This window comes from Lepus europaeus, chromosome X (genome assembly GCF_033115175.1).
Source record: "Lepus europaeus isolate LE1 chromosome X, mLepTim1.pri, whole genome shotgun sequence".
NCBI lineage: Eukaryota > Metazoa > Chordata > Mammalia > Lagomorpha > Leporidae > Lepus > Lepus europaeus.
This window is the reverse complement of record NC_084850.1, coordinates 15,284,912-15,302,588: the sequence shown is the minus strand read 5'-3', so window position 1 is coordinate 15,302,588 and position 17,677 is coordinate 15,284,912. Positions and strand designations below refer to the sequence as shown.

Genomic DNA, 17,677 nt, shown 5'->3' with positions numbered 1-17,677 from the left:
AGGAGGAGATCAGGTTAGCCACCTTGCAATTCCTTGCTAGATGTCTGTGAACATGAATGTCTGTGTTTCCCATCCACATTACCAGATAAAGTATTAAGGCTTTTTACTGTAACATAATTTTAAAGTATATTATCTAAAAAACTAAAAAAAAGGAAGGGAGAAAGAAAGAGAATAGGAGGGAGAGAGGGGGAGGAAGAGAGAGAGGGAGAAAAGAAATAGCATTATATTCTTAGAATTGTATCTACAAATCACATTGAATCTGTTAAAAACTTATTAAAAATTAAAAATTTTTAAGATGTTTCAACAGAACCTTATACTTCTAAAATGCAATGACAATAACAATAATAGTTTGTGTTATGCATTTAATTGTTATTTTAAAAACAAATCGCCTCCGTGATGGATAAGACTAATCTTGATAGTGATCATGAGTGGATTTTTCCCTCTATCAGTAGCTTAAGGGAGGATGAGCATAAAATAGTTGGTATAAGTTTGCTCCATTACAGTTGGACTTTATTTTTCTTGAGCTCTTAATTATTTAGGGTATCTTCAGGGATGACTTCATTGTACCTGATGTTGCAAATAATGGTTATCTCCCTATCACTGTCATCATTACTGTCATATGTTCTTACATCACTGTCACTCACATTATCATGGTATACATTGTACCAGGAATCTACTTTCTGAAAGGATCTGGGAAAAGGCTTTACTTTACTTGAAACAGGTAGCTTTTGAGTGTTTTTCTTCTTTGACTCAGGAATATCATTGACTAAAGGCTCAGAACTTTTGCAAACAAGGCATCTTTCTTTGTAACATCGGCAACTCTTGGCTAATAGAGATCTGGATAACCTGGCTGCCTTGCCTACGCCCAATGATTTTTTCGGTTTAAGACATCTGGATGGCCTAGAAAATTTCTGTATGGATGGATTAAATGGCAAGATTTGATTTTGTGGGTGATATGGACATACTGTCTTGGCTGACCAGGTTGGACAGTGTAGATAAGCTGGTGAGGATTGCCTGACCGGCTTGACTGGATAGGAAGGACTGCCTTGATTGACTAGCTTATGGGCATGATCTAACTTATATGGCCTTTCTAGATTATGTGTTCTATTTGACTTTTCCATGTGCGATGACCTGAGAAATTTTGAGGGTCTTGGTGGCCTTCGTGACTTTTTTTTACTTGATGGCTTGATTAAAGGTTCAGCACTAGATGATATAGATGACTCTCTTGGACTTGGATACCTGATTAACTTTTCTGCACTAGATGGTATAGATGACTTTCCTGGACTTAAGGGACCAGATAGCTTGTCAATACCAGATAGCATGGATTGTTTTTCTGGACTGTATGAACCAAGTGGCCTGAATTCGCTGAATGATATTTTGGATGACAGGGAAGATTTGGCTGCTATACCTTCTTTCTTGACCCTGAAAGTAGAAAATTTGGAGTATAATAATTTTAAACAGAAGAGTCCTATTACTATTATAAGAAAACTAAGGGTGTTCTGTCAGTTTAGGCCTTTGATTTTTTTTTTTTTTGGCTATAGTAAGAAAACTGAACACAGAATTGGAATATGGTGAAAGCTGTGACTCAAGTTATAGATATGAACTCATGCTTTTTTGGAATATTTTACTGTTTTAACCACATCTGATAGCCATGTAGTCTATATATGGAGTGACACAGAGTTATTTCAAATCTACTCTATTTTTTTAAAATTTATTTATTTACCCACTATGCCACAATGCCAGTCCCCTAATCTACTCTTAAGATAGAGTGAGAAACAGAGAATTTTACTTATTCCAGAAATTAAACTTTTTATAGCACAACCAGAAACTGATAACATGTCAGAGGAAAAAAAATTTCTTTAGACCAAAGTCGTTGTTTTCTTATAATATATACAATATCAAGTTATTTATACATGAATATTTGTTCATAATATTCTTCTGAAGCTAGAGAAATAGAAAAATATTACCACATTTTAGTAGCCAGTCCTTGGATTAGGAAGTTTTCACTAAAAATTCATGCTGATAAAGATCAGCCTGATTTTCCTACAAGGGAATTTCAGAAAGTTTGTGGAAAAATTAAAATAAAAGATAAGTTTATTTTGGAACAAACTATTTGAAATTCATGCACGTTTTTTCACAGTATGCATTTTTGTGAACTTTTTTGAAAACTCCTCATATGCATGGGATTGAAAAATGCACCAAAATAAACTGATTATCTTTTAAAAATAATCAATATTAAATTTAATAAACTATTAAATTGTCTTTTAATTCCATTTTCTATAAACTTATGAAAGTATCCTCAATTATGACAGGCAGGGATGGATATGATGTAACAACAGCAACTGATTTTCCATCTATTAAATATTAAACTGGCATGTTATCTAAAATATTTCATTGACTGGAAAACAGGCACAACCCCTGTCACTCTCTTCATTCTCTCATCTTACTCAGATATTCATGTCCTCTTTTCCTAGACTAAATTTATAATGAATTAGTAACCTGGGATTAAGCTGAACCCTGAATAGGAAACAATTTAGGCTAAAATTGATAATGTACTTGAGTAGCCGGCAGGCGCCGCGGCTCACTAGGCTAATCCTCCACCTTGCGGCGCCGGCACACCGGGTTCTAGTCCCGGTCGGGGCGCCGGATTCTGTCCCGGTTGCCCCTCTTCCAGGCCAGCTCTCTGCTGTGGCCAGGGAGTGTAGTGGAGGATGGCTCAAGTCCTTGGGCCCTGCACCCCATGGGAGACCAGGAGAAACACCTGGCTCCTGCCATCGGATCAGCACGGTGCGCCGGTCGCAGCGTGCCAACCGCGGCGGCCATTGGAGGGTGAACCAACGGCAAAGGAAGACCTTTCTCTCTCTCTCTCTCACTGTCCACTCTGCCTGTCAAAAAAAAAAAAAGATAATGTACTTGAGAATATTTAAGAGCTGACATAATTTAAGTAAAAATACCCACCCACAGGAGGTCGGTATTTTTGTAAAATCTAAAGTTAATGTTAAGTAATCTGAACAACAATAAAATCTTCAGTATATGTATACACACATTCCAATTACATTCTTAATTTAAAGGTGTAAAACTTACATTGCTCCTTTGGAGATCTCATCGTTCATACAATTATAATGGAGAAAACAAAAGCAAGTAAAGACAAAGGATATGATCATAATACCAATTATGATAATGAGTAGATGTTTTCTAAAATTGTCCATTTTTGTTTCCATTAATTCAAGGCGTTTTGCTGCTGTAAAGAGATTATATTATCAGACAATGTGTTTGGTAACCAAGTTTTCTTCTGCTTTGGTAGTGGGTTGCCACTATATGTCACAATCAAATCAATTTATCACTTTTTTTTAAAACTATAGAGTATGCCCATTTTCTTTCCTTTCTCTATCAAGTCTTTAGCCATAGTCTAGAAGTCAAATCTGGGATGCATCTTTGGCTACTTTGTACTATTATCTGTATATTACCCCTACACCATGGCTTGCTTACCATATTATCTGGGCTTTTGAGTGTGTCTATGTCTGTCATGTTTGTGTGAGTATACTTGGACGTTAATGTGCAGGTGAATGTATGTGATGGAAAAGTGAATGGGACAAGAGTAAACTCTTGCCAAAAACTTACTATATATTAAGTTCCACACCAGATTCATTCATATAGTATTATATATTTAGATTGGGAAGAGGTGGATTGGATAGTGAAGGAGGAAAAAGGCAGACCATAAGTTTGTACTTTTTATGCCTATATTTTACATGAATTTTTCACAGAAAAGTAAAAATATCAACTATTATGCTAGAAATTCTTGAAAACTTAACTAATGGTAACACTGAAGTGGCAAAATATTTCTTAAATACAGCTATATTTTCTAATGAAACTCTTGAACACTTACTATAACAGATCATAATTTACATACCTGTAGTAAAAGATCCATTGCTTTCATTTGTGTTTAAACCATTATTTGTCCAAATGGACAAAAGTAGGACATAAATAAAAAGATTCATGTCCAGGACTGTGTTCAAATGTTTCTTCTTCTAAGGCAACTACTGTGTTTTATGTGGTTCAGACAGTTCTAGAGGTTTATGACATCACTATCATTTTGCATCACATTCTGATGACATAATCTCACCATGGGGAACCATAAGCTTTTGTGAACAAGTTTTATCAAATGATTTAAAATATTTGTCCTTCACATCAAATATGCTACCAAATTCAAAACAAGAGAGTTGAGAAATTATTAAGTAAAGAGAAGTTATTTAGAGAAGGTAGGGGAAAATAGCATTGAAGAGGTATTTCTCCTTATTAAATGGTAAGGAGGTACTTTGAAGTCTATTATTGATTGAATGTTTGTATTCCTTCAAAACTCGTATGTTGACGTCTAATTCCCACTTTGGTGTTATAAAGAGGTAGGGCCTTTGAGAGATAATTAGGTCAAAATAGAATCAGGGCCCTCAGAATAGAGGCCAGAGTGCTGGTTTGTTCTTTTTACCATGGGGGGCCACACGAGAATGTAACCATGCTGGCATGTTGTTCTTGGACCTCTAGCCCCCAGAACTGTGAAAAATAAATTTTTGTTGTTTATAAGTCACCCTGTCAATGGTCATTTGTTATAGCAGCCCAAACTAGGAGAGACATTGGAACTGAGAAGTAGGGTGCTACTGTGATACCTAAACATGTGGAAGCTGCTTCATAACTGGTTGATTGGTAGAATGAAGAAGACTTTTAAAGTGCATGCCAAGGGGCTAGTATTGTAGTGCAGCAGGTTAAACCACTGCTTATGGTTCTAAATCCCATTGGAGTCCTGGTTGCTCCCTTTCTGATCCAGCTCCCTCCTAATACATCTGGGAAAGCAGCGGAGGATGGCCCAAATACTTGGGCATCTGCTACCCTTGTGGGAGACTGGGATGGAGTTCCTGGTTCTTGGCTTTGGCCTGGCTCAAGTAGGGCCATTGTGGCCATTTGGGGAGTGAACCAGCAGATGGAAGATCTCTCTATTCTGCTACCCCTCCAACACCATTGTTCTGCCTTTCACATACATAAATAAATCTTAAAAGAGAGACAAAAGGTCATGTTAGAAACTTAGGAGCTGATGCTGTGGTGTAGTGGGTAAAGCCGCCTCCTGCAGTGCCAGCACTTCTACCAATTCTGGCTGCTCTTACTCTGTGCATTCCTTTTTCACTCAATTCCATCGCAAACTAGTGGGATTTGATGTCAAAAGCAGACTTTTTTTTTCTGACTTTTCCAGAGTGGGCCATTTGGGAAAGCTGTCTTTTGCTCCAGAGCCTCCTAAATCAATATGGTGAGATAGCAGGGACAAAACTGGAGTATAGAAAATCAGCCACATCCTCTGAGGTATCTACCTCACCTGTCATACTAGAAGACTTCAGGGTTCACCCACTGGCTTGGAATTTTAGTGAACTCCTCATTATAAAACTCTGAGGCTAACTACACTACCCTTCAAAATGGGGATAAAGGTGGTGTTAAGGCCGGGAGACAGCATAGGGTGCTTCTCCTGGGGTTTTAGAGATGGTTTCCTGAGAGACCTTTATGCTCCGGGTCCTTCAAGCCAGTCATATGGCTTTGCATTCCTGTATCCTCAGACATGCTGGTGCAACAGGAGAGGGAAGGTGAAGGCAATGTCTGCAGTGAGTCTGGCACAGCAGTGGAAAACTCCAACAGAACCTGCGTCAAGTCTGTGATCTTGGACGCACCTACCTTGTTCCAGCTTCCCCTAAGTGTGCAGAGCTCCTTCCTACCTTCCTTTCCAGGAGCAAACAATGCTGAGTGGTTCTTATAACTTTTACACATTTATCCCATTGTATTGCCAAATCTTAAGGGGACACACCCTGATGAGATGTTTGGCAAGGGCAGCCCCACTGTAGAGGCCACAGAATATCACAAAGGACTGGAAAGTAGAAGTGAGGGCAAGGCTGGGTGGAATTGTTACGTATCAGCCCTCCAACTCGGATGGGCCTCCACCTCTTGGGGTACCACCAGCAAAAGTTCAGAGTTCTTTTCTCACAAATGATGCTTCAGAAATTTCCTGAGCTCGCTCTCACCTCCAGATTACTCGGGCATCTTGAGTTTGGAGTTGAGGTTGTAATAGGCCCTTCCCGCCTCATGAACACAGATCCAGTGCTGCCTTTTGAGTGGCAACTTGGGTGGAGCCTAGCACCGGCTGGAGGGTAGATTCATGATAAAGCCCATGATGTTAGTGAGAGCAATAACACTGACAGCTCTGCACTTGTCCCACCAAAAGCTTCATAGCCTTTGGTTTGAAGTGCTGCCATGATGACATTCACATTGGTTCCCATTTCCCAGCTTGCTCTTCTTGTGGGGTGTCACCATGGTGTTTGGGGACAACTTCTGGAAAATCTCTTGCAGAGTTTCCAAGGTGAAGGCATTGCTGTCCTGGAAGATATTGTTGAGAGCATGGAGGGCACAGAGTTCCCTGCACTGTTTCTTATGTAGGGGTGCTGCCTGGGGCAGCTCCAAAGATTCCAATTTGGCCTTTTCTCCTTTCCAAGGCACACAACTCATATTCTTCATTTTAGATTTCAGAGTAAGCTAGCAATACCCCCACTTTTTCCTCCTGAGGAAGATGGAAGTGTCTCAATCTGTCCAGGATTCCTGAGGTCCACATTATTCTCTGGTATCCATGATTTATGCTCTGTTACTAGGAGAAAAGGTTGGAATCCAAAGAAAAAAAAATCCACTTCTTTTCTTTTCTTGACAGAAAAATAACTTAGTTTATTTCACCATCACTGTTAAAATACAGAATTTTTAAAAATCATATAAAAAATGTAAGATCTTATTTCCCTGTCCCCATTCTCCCCTCCCACCCCTGTATAAAAAAACATGGCTTTCTCACTGTATTTTCCTTTCTACAAATGCCAACCAGGCACTAACACAGGAGGGCTGAAAGAAGTCAGTCACATCGTTCCTTTTCTCCCATTTCTTTCCAACCAGGACACCACTGAGTCAGGAAACAAGGCATGGGTGGTGAATACAATGCTCAATTTGAGGAACTAGTAGGGGCTGGGTGGTATGGGATCACAGGCTGCACTGGGGCCTTGGGACAGCCCTCCATGTCTTGAGTGCAGACTCTCACCTTCTTGCGGGCCACCTTAGACCACCACCTGAGCTTCCCTCTACGGGGGGTGGGGAGGGCTTGAGCATCTGAGCTAGGCATCAGTGGCCCTTGCTTGGCACATGCTCCAAAGCAAGTGGTCTTTTAATAGAGATTAATATGAGTGTGAACCACAGGTTTAGCTAGCTACCTCAGCATGAAAACTGCCAGTATGAGTCAAAGGGAAATGACACAGGATGAAATAAAGCAAGATTGTTGGATTTCTTAAAATAGAATCATGGAGTGACACTGTGGTGTAGACGGTTAAGCCTCTACCTGTAGTGCTAGCATCACATTTGGACCCAGGTTCAGTCCCAGCTGCTACACTTCTGATGTAGCTCCATGTTATGCACTTGGGAAAGCAGCAGAAGATGGCCTAAGTACTTGGGCCCCTGTACCCATGTGGGAGACCTGGAAGAAACTCTTGGCTCCCAGCTTCGGATAGGCCCAGCTCAAGCGGTTGCGGCCATTTGGGAAGTGACCCAGAGGATGGAAGACCTCTCTCTCTTTGCCTCTCCCTCTCTCTGTCTCTCTCTAATTCTGCCTTTCAAATAAATAAATCTTTTTTTTTAAAAAAAGCATCATAGAGCTATTTGTGAAAGTGCTGCCTTCTTCAAGGCAAGGGAAGAACGACCCAGTAGGTAATTCAGAGATTATCAATGCTTTCTCCTTAGTTTCAAAAGTAGAACAATCACCTGGTTTTCAATCACACTGATTTGATCAGTATATGTGTTGAAATATCACACTGTACCCCACAAATAGGCACAGTTATTACATATCAATTAAAAATAAATGTCAGAGAGATGGGAAACAAAATCAGGAAAGTGTGATATCCTAGAAACCGAAGGAAGATAGTTTCTCAAGGCAAGTGGAATAGGCAACAATAACAAGTACTTCTGATATTTTTTAAAGATTATTTATTTGAATGACAGAGTTACAGAGAGAAGTAGAAAAAGAGGTCTTCCATCTGCTGGTTCACTTCCTAGATGGCCACAATGGCTGGAGCTGAGCCGATCTGAAGCCAGGGGCCAGGAGTTTCTTCCGGGTCTCCCATGTGGGTATAGGGGCCCAAGGACTTTGACCATCCTCTAGCTGCATTCCCAGGCTCATTAGCAAGAAGCTGGATGGGAAGTGGAGCAGCTGGGGCTCAAACCAGTGCCCATATGGAATGCTGGCACTGCAGACCAGGCATTTAACCTGCTGTGCCACAGTGCCAGCCCCCCTGGGGGAATTTTTTATAAGATGGAAAAGAGTAGCTCAATTAAAAGCTTATAGGGGTGGGAGAAACAAAGCACTGTTTTGTAGCGGGCAAAACCGCTGCCTGCAGTGCCGGCACCCCATATTGGTGCCGGTTCAAGTCCTGGCTGCTCCACTTCCAATCCAGCTCCCTGCTATGGTCTGGGAAAGCAGTAGAAGATGGCCCAAGTCCTTGGGCCCCTGCACCCACCTGGGAGATCCAAAAGAAACTCCTGGCTCCTGGCTTCGGATTGGCGCAGCTCCAGCCATTGCAGCCATCTGGGAGTGAACAAGCAGATGAAAGACTCTCTCTCTGCCTCTCCTTCTCTCTCTGTGTAACTCTTTCAAGTAAATAAATAAATCTTTTAAAAAAGAGAAAGTTTATGGAAAAGCTTATGCAAGAAAATGTTGAAGGCACGGGAAAGAACTGTATTAAGTGATGGAGCCAGGCTTCTTAGGGAACAGGAAAGAATGCTATTGTAAAAATATCATTCCTCATGGTGGATACAAGTTGAGATTAAAGGATGGGAATCTGGCCCCGTTCTTTCCAGTTAAAATTTAAACACCTAAGAATAATTGTGTGTTAATTACAGAGTTCAACCAATAGTACTAGAACAAAAAAAAAATACTAAAATGGATAAAGTATTACATTGTACATCAACAGTAAGGACAAGAGCTGATCAAGTCACTGTTTCTCATCGAAGTCGGCGAACTCAAAAGGCTTCCATAGTTTTGGCAACTCATGATTAGAGCCTAGGGAGATTACTGACGCCATAAACAAGAGTGTCAAATTGTTAAGTCAACAACAGGAGTCACTGTGTACTTACTTCTCATGTGGGATCTGTCCTTAATGTGTTGTCCAATGTGAAGTAATGCTATAACTAGTACTGAAACAGTATTTTACACTTTGTGTTTCTGTGTGGGTGCAAACTGATGAAATATTTACTTAATATATACTAAATCAATCTTCTGTATATAAAGATAATTGAAAATGCATCTTGAGGTGAATGGAATGGGAGAGGGCGTGGGAGATGGGAGGGGTGCGAGTGGGAGGGAAATTATGGGGGGGGGGAGAGCCATTGTAATCCATAAACTGTACTTTGGAAATTTATATTTACTAAATAAAAAAAAAGGATGGGAATCTGACACATATTCAATGAAGATGGAGGTAGAGATGAGAATGAGGGAATTAGTAGGAGGACTTTGAAGAATTTTTGTCTGATGGCTTCTGTTTTCCTAACAGATTAAGAGTAGAAGTAATTTTTTAAAAGAAGGAAGGGGTGAAATTTGAGAACAATGGAGAAGGGTTGAAACAGATGCTGTGGAGAATAGAAAGACTGCAAAAATTATCTGATGTGATATGGTTGGGAATTTTGCTCTTCTCTGGCTAATAACGTGAATTTATTTCCCTTTAATGATAAAAATGTTTATATGGTAGTTGATGTATTCATTAAGTTAAACCTTCGTTGTGAATACTACTTGGAAAGAAGATGTTTCAGGGCTGCTGTATGCCCACAACATTCAATTTGTGGAGTTTTCCTTGACAACTGTATCCTATTGATGAATGACTAATGAGCTAGTATCCTCTCTTTAAGGAGTGTACTCTTCTTAGAGCTTTGAAGCCTAAGTTCCTGTAGTAGAGGAACCATGAAATTCTCTGCTTAGTGTATCCTCTAGGCTCCCTTTGTTTTGCCTACCCTCTGCCTATCCCAGTTTCTGAATTATATATGAACAAAGACAACCTACTTATAAGAATTGTCCGTGCATGTGGTTATAGAGTTCTGTGGCAATGGGGAAATCATAGTACATCCCCACAAATGGACTAGTTCCTTCAATTTTGTCTTATATCACCATGAATTACCAGTAAATCATTCTCAAATGCTTACTGAGAGCACCCTATGTGCCACTGAGGTTCCAGTATTAGAGATAATTGAGTGTGGGAAAACAGACATTAAACAAAAATAAGCAGTGATAAATATTTTAAAGGTGCCAGGAGAACTAAAAATAGGTGATTGGATCATCGTGAAGGTCAAGGAAATCTTCCCTGAGGGAGCAATACTGAAGCTGAATTATGAAAGATGAATATGAGTGAATTATGAGAAAATGAAAAAGAAGTATGGTCTAAGTGGAGGAGGCACATGTGCAAAGGTACTATGGTGGAAGGGGGAGTAGCTAGTTGGAAAAACCAAGACAAGGTCAGGGAATTAAGGCTAGAGAAATTTAGGCCTCTTAGGCCAATGTAGGAGCATTGAACTTTACACCAAGGATACTTGGAAACCACCGCTGTGGAGTGACATGCTAAGATCTGCATTTGAGGAAAACCACTCTGGCTGTCGTGTGTGGAGTAGACTGGAGAAGCACAAGTGGAAGAAAGTAGTAAGACAATTAGGTTACAGAAGTCCACATGAAAAATATTAGTGGCTTGAAGCATGCTAGTACTGGTGAAGACACAGAAAAATCAAGTAATTTGAGAAATATTTTGATGTTTGAATAAACAGGATTTGATAATGGGTACAACATGAGATGTGAAGGGATGGGAGTTACCAAGGCTGAGTCATTCATTGAACAAAAATTGCTGAGTGTCTACTATGTGATAAGAAGCTTGCACATTAGGATGTGAACATTCAAATCGACACAGTCCCTGCCTTTAAGGAGTTTGAAATCTAATGCAAGTAATGACTAATCACTAGGAAATTTTACTGAAATAAAAAAAAAATGAGTCCATCTGCCCTTGTGCATGGAAAGCCAATCACCGAAGCTAGGGTCTTTTTGTGGAGAGAAAGATTATTAGGAGGCAGTCAAGTAAGGAATCAGGAGTAATGATGAAATCAGCCTCTTCCATTACAAATTTTTGGAATGTTTTTATGGATTTGGTAGGAGGGAGTAGGTATGCAGAAATGCTGGTGAGGCCAGTTGAGATTGAAAGGGCTTGCAATCAGTCTGTCTGGCATAGTGCCACCATGCCTTAAGTAATTTTCCTGAGAAAGCAGGAACTTAAAGGGGCAATCCAAAATCAAGAGTACAGGTTTATACTGTCATGGAGGCTGTGGTGTCACAGGGTGCAGCACCATAGGAGCACACATAGGAATATCTATTCAGAATGACAATTCCTAGAGGAAATGACCTTGAGCTGAGGTGGGGGATTTGTCCTTATTTGTGTTATTAATATAAAGAGGATGTCCTTAAATCAAAAAAGTCAGGAAAGGACCTTGCATTGCAGACAGAGAAATCTTTATGCACAAAGCATGGTTGAGGAACTTTATTTCCATATGACCAAAATGAAGAATGCCCAGGAAAAGAGGGAGGGTAATGAAATAAGGCTGGAGTGGGCAGACAGGAGCCAGATTATGAAAAGGGTATGTGCTTAAGGGCCTTGAAGTGTATTTTCTCCTCTCTAAAATTAATCGAAAAGAGATGAAGGAACATGTCCTATATGGACTGCAGCCTTTTAGAAATTATGCATTTGAGACCATTGGTACAAAACAAAATTAAATATTTATTAGAAAATACAACCTGCTTTTACCCTGAAGCTCTAAATAATCCTGCTCTTCAAATACCATTTAACTGAATGAAAATCATCAAATGTTATTTTATTTCTTTTTGAATAAAGTTGTTTTAATTCAGATATCGCTTATAAAGTGGAAGCATATATCTGTCAGTTTTTTTACATCACTTTTTTCCCTAGTGATAGATAAATGATAGGCAATATTTTAAAGCCAATATTTCAGAAATAGTGTTGATAGTGATTTGAACATTAACTTCATATTTTGCAATGGACACAGAAACACTTTAGTTTTTGCTTTAATAGATTTATAATGATGTATTTAATTTGCAGGTTCATGTGACTAACGTGTTAAAAATTTTTCAGTTCACTCAAATTTTAGGGCTGAATTTTTATTAAATTTGTATATGATAGATACATTTTGAAACTCATTTCTTGATGATTTGTTATTGTTTTTATTGTTGCCTGAACTAGGCTGAAACCTCATGATGCACTTGCCTCTAAAACAAAGTTTAAGGGTACCCTTAAACTCTGTAATCGAGATAAATAATATTTTACTGTAATATTTGAAAGGTCAAAATTAATACCAAAAATACACGATCAAGCATCTTATTTATTTTGAAAGCTTTTTTTTTCTGTTTTGTTTTTTTGAAAGACAGTTACAGAAAGAAGGAGACAGAGAAAGATCTTCCATCTACTGGTTTACTCTTGAGTTGGCTGCAACAGCCTGGGCTGGGCCAGAGAGAAGCCAGGAGGCTGGAACTCCATCAGAGTCGCCCACGTGGGTGCAGGGGCCCAAGGACTTGGGCCATCCTCTGCTGCTTTCTCAGGCACATTAGCAGGTATCTGGATTGGAAGCAGAGCAGAAGATAAGAACCAACACTGCGATATGGTATGCCAGCATCGTAGGTGGTAGCTTAACCCACTGCACATTTTAAATAATGACAGAATCTATTCCTTATTTGAAGACTCTGTCTCACTCCATCACCCTAATCCCAGCTCTGTGGTTTCAGGTCCATCTTCATCCTTGTGCACTTTAAAAAACAGAAGGGCAGGGTCCAAAACTTACCAAGGAACTTATAACAGAGCTGTCTCTAAGATGCTTGGAAATCTTTCTAGAACATCTGCCCCAGTACTGCACCTGGGCTCTGTTTGATGATTCTTTTTAACATTCATTTATTTATTTGAAAGGCATAGTTATAGAGAGAGATGAAGAAACAGAACGAGACAGATCTTCCATCTGCTGGTTCACTCCCCAAATGACTACATCAACCACAACAGGGCCAGGCTTAAACCAAGAGTCAGGAGCTTCTTCTGGGTCTTCCACGTGAGTGCAGAGGTCCAGGGACTTGTGCTACCTTCTGCTGCTTTCCCAGGCCACAGCAGAGAGCTGGATCAGAAGTGAAGCAGCTGGAACTCGAACTGGCACCTATATTGGATGCCAGCAGTGCAGACCACAGATTAACTGGCTGTGCCACTGTGCCACATCAAACTCTGTTTGATGATTCTGTGTAAAGAATGCCTGTTCCTGACTTCTCTTTCCTTTTATCTCAAGAGTTGATCCTTTGCCACTTTTCTGAGTTTCCCCTTTATATCTGATGACCTTACTCCCATTGTTTGGCTGGCACCTGTTCTGTGAAATTGATAGTACCAAAGCTCTTTCCAACACCTGCAGGGTGAGGTTGAGCTCTTGCCTTCTTCCTGTGAAGAGAGGATCCAGATGGGGTGGGAAACTTGCTGGCATTGCTGCCTCATGAATCTCTAGTGCTTCCCGCTGGGCCTCAGTTGACAATGCAATTCTACTTTGTGCCTTCAACATTTTTTTCCCTTTAGTTTTTTTTTTAATCAAAAAATAATATGTGTACCTTATAAAAATTTCAGATCAAGGGACCGGTGCTGTAGTGCAGTGGGTTAAAGCCCTGGCCTGAAGTGCCGGCATCCCACATGGGTGTCAGTTCTAGTCCCGGCTGCTCCTCTTCTGATCTAGCTCTCTGCTATGGTCTGGGAAAGCAGTAAAGGATGGCCCAAGTCCTTGGGCCCCTGCACCCACCTGGGAGACCCAAAAGAAACTCCTGGCTCCTGGCTTCGGATTGGCGCAGCTCCGGCCATTGAGGCCATCTGGGGAGTGGACCAGCGGATGGAAGACCTCTCTCTCCCTCTCTACCTCTCTCTGTAACTCTGTCTTTTGAATAAATAAAATAAATCTTTAAAAAAAATTCAGATCAGAGGCATGTGAGATTTCCTTTTTCCTTTGAGTTCTTCTGACCTCTTGAAATTTGCTTTATTTCTTAACCATAGCCTGCCAAGATGCCTGAAATCTTTATTTTAATTGCATTTTAGAATTGCATAACTTATATGATAGTCTACACTCATTATAAAAAATACAAAAAATGCATACATACATGAAAAAAGTTATGGACTCATTTCTTACCCCAGTCTGTTCCCATTAAAGTGACAATGACTCAAAAGTTTGATATGAATCTTTAAGGTATTTTTTCTAGAAAAAATGTTTTAAATTCACATATAATACTTGCAATTATTTATGGGTTACAATATTATCATTATATGTATGCATAAAATGTGTGATGATTAAGTCAAGGTAATTGGCATTTCCATCTCCTCAAATATTACTAATTCTCTTTTGAGGGCTTTCACATTCTTTCTCCTTTGGTTATTCTAAAACACATAATAAATTGTTGTAGAAAATAGTTGCTCTACTATGCTATATAACGTTAGAATACCCATCTAGTGTATTTTGGTACCCAGTATCTGACTTCTATCTATCTTTCACTCTCCCCTGCCCTCCCACCTCTGGTGACCACTATTCTACCCTCTACTTCTATGAAATTTACATATTTGAGCTTCCAAAAATGAGTAAGAACATGTGGCATTTTTCTTTCTGTATTTGTTTTATTTCATTTAACATCATGTCCTTAAGTTCTGTCCATATTACCACAAATAACAGGATTTCATTTTTTTTTACAGAGTTCAACCAGTGGTCTTATGTAGAACAAACAGAGCAACAACAACAACAACTACAACAACAAAAATACTAAAAGGAATAAAATAGTAAGTTGTTCCTCAACAGTCAAGACAAGGGCTGATCATGTCATTGTCTCTCATAGTGTCCATTTCACTTCAATGGGTATCATTTTAGATGCTTGTTTAGTTGCCATCGATCAGGATTTCATCATTTTATGCCCAAATAATATTCTCTTTTTATGTATGTATATATCACATTTATTTTATGTATCTCATGTCTCTTTCTACACATTTACATATCTAAGTACATGATGCATATGTATACATACAATACATAAATGGAATTTATTCTGCATAAGTTTTTTTTCATGGTTTTAAAAATCACAGAACTATTTGTATGCTCATGTTCATAACAGCATTATTTACAATAGCCAAAAAGTCTAAACAGTCTAGCTGCCTATTGATGAATGAATGATAAAATATATGGTACACAGGCTGGCATTGTGGTGCAGAGGGTTCAGCTGCCACCTGCAAAACTAGCATCCAATATGAGTGCCAGTTCATGTCCTTGATGCTCTACTTCCAATCCAGCTCCCTGCTAATGTGCATGAGAATGTAGCAGGATGCAGTCCAAGTGCTTAGGACCCCTGCTACGCATGTGGGATATTAAAGTAGATTTCCAGGCTCCTGGTTTCAGCCTGGCACAGCCCTGGCCATTGCAGCCATTTGGGAAATAAATTAGAGGGTAGAAGATCTCTCTGTCTCTCTCTTTCTGTAACTCTGCCTTCAAATGAATAATAAATCTTTTAAAATATATATAATGAAATATCATTTTGCCTTAAAAAGGAAGGGGTTCTTTTGTTAAAAAAATAATTTATTTATTTGGAAATATGGAACAAAAAGGGAGAGAGAGAAGACCAAGAGAGATGGAGAACTTCCATCTACTGGTTCACTCCCCAAATAGCTACAACAGTCATGTCTGGGCCAGGCTGAAGCCTGGAGCCTAGAACTCCATCCTGGTCTCTGACATGGTTGGCAGGTGCCCAAGCACTTGGGTCATCTTCCACTGCCTTCCCAGATACATTAGCAGAAACAAAGATTGAGAGTGGAGTAGCCAGGGCTCAAATGAGCACTATGTTATGGAATGCCCCTGTTGCAAGTGGCAAATTAACCCACTGAGCCAAAATGCCAGTCCCGTGAAGGGATTCCAATATATGCTACATGAATAAACCACACATTATGCTAAATAATATGCAACATATTGTATAATTACACTTATATCAGGTACTTGGAATGCTAAAATTCAGAGGTAGAAAGTAGAGTGGTAGTTGCCAGAGGCTCAGCAGAGCAGGAAATGAAAACTTATTGTTTAATGGGTATTATATTTCAGTTTGTAATAATAGAAAAGTTTTTAGATGTATGTCATGATGGTTACATAGCAACATGAATGTACTTAATGCCCCCAAATTGTACACTCAAAAAGGGTTAAAATGATATAGGAAGACATAGAAATATAGCAATACAGGACATTATTTTTTTTAAAGATTTATTTACTTATTTGAAAGAGTTACAGAGGCAGAGAGAGAGAGAGAGAGAGAGATGTCTTCCATCAACTGATTCAGCTCAGACTTGAACTGGCGCCCATATGGGATGCTGGCACTGCAGACAGTTGCTCCACCTGCTACGCCATAGCACAGGCCCCAGCAATACCTGACTTTAAATGTAAGACAAATAACCACAAAAATATTGACAGAATATAGAAACAACATAATGAATAGGTTGAATTATCGAACTTTAAGTTCAAGTCTTTTCTTTTCCATGTCCATTATCTGCTTAGAACAGGAAATCTATTAATTTGGAAGACCACCTTTCCTCCCCTCAACCAAATAGTCCTGGTAAGAGCTAGCAATCAAGGAACTCTCCCTCCTGGAACAAGGAGGAATGTACCTCAGGCTAGATCAGTAATAGTTTTCCCTCTGGCCAATAAGAGATATCCCCTAAGATTTTTCAAAACATATGGACTAGATGTTCCTTTACTATTAGCATTAAAACATCAAGTTGCCTTTGACATTGTCCTTGTTGGCAGGAATAAACTAATTTTAGAGACTAAAACTGATGTAAAGAGAAACAAAAAGATGAAAGATAGTTTTCTAAGAAGAGCCATAATATCTGTTGTTTTTAACGCTGTCTGCATCCCTGTTCTTTCTGTGGTTTGAATATGTGTGGTAATACATCCCTTCTTTTATTTCAGTGGTTGGAATTGGGTTTGTCATTTGCACCCACAAGAAAACTAATAAAAATTGTGTATATAAACGAAAGAATAATACCATAGGGGTCACTGAGCCATTGATTCAGATAAGTAGGCCAAAGGCAGGCCCAACATGCTTGTTTTTGGAACAACCCCCAACCATACGTCTGTAGCACCATGCATGGTACTGAGATAAAGTGAGACAGATCAACATTCACTAGATTATCAAATGCCCACCCTGCTGATACTTACTACCATTATTTCTCTTTGCAAGCTTGTATATTGCTGGTGAGAAGGTTATTAACAATTTCCCTTCCTTATGTGCCTGTGTTTAACCAACAAGACTTCCCTGCCAGTGCAAAGGCATATGCATTCTCACCTATACATGGTCACAACACGTGTACACATGTGTGCTCTCAAGTGTCTTCACAAACATATAAATCCACAAGACCTCTGGTAAAAACTTGTAGGAAGCATTTTAGCACTATAAATTATGTTTAAAATCTTTTGTTTAAAACTCATGTCACTGGATGTGCTTTATTTCTTACCATGTAAAGGATGAGAAGCAAGTTTGATCCAAACTGTC

General features: G+C 39.4%; 1 protein-coding gene and 1 pseudogene across 1 annotated transcript; both read right to left on the bottom strand.

Annotated features, from left to right (window-relative positions):
* Positions 1–527: 527 nt before the first annotated feature.
* Positions 528–3,998, bottom strand: CXHXorf66 (chromosome X CXorf66 homolog). The gene is made up of 3 exons (XM_062184336.1): positions 3,911–3,998; positions 3,085–3,241; positions 528–1,422 (listed from the first exon to the last, which is right to left on the bottom strand). The coding sequence occupies exons 1-3, from the start codon at positions 3,996–3,998 to the stop codon at positions 528–530; spliced, it is 1,140 nt and encodes a 379-aa protein (XP_062040320.1).
* A 1,939-nt stretch (positions 3,999–5,937) lies between these two features.
* Positions 5,938–6,534, bottom strand: LOC133753611 (josephin-1-like; annotated as a pseudogene).
* Positions 6,535–17,677: the final 11,143 nt, after the last annotated feature.

Excerpts from the sequence above, each read along its gene's own strand:
- CXHXorf66 (XM_062184336.1), bottom strand. The coding sequence starts at position 3,998 with ATGAATCTTTTTATTTATGTCCTACTTTTGTCCATTTGGACAAATAAT. Across the intron at positions 3,242-3,910 it reads CAATGGATCTTTTACTACAG|CAGCAAAACGCCTTGAATTA; the intron begins GTATGTAAATTA and ends ATCTCTTTACAG. Across the intron at positions 1,423-3,084 it reads GAGATCTCCAAAGGAGCAAT|GGTCAAGAAAGAAGGTATAG; the intron begins GTAAGTTTTACA and ends TTCTACTTTCAG.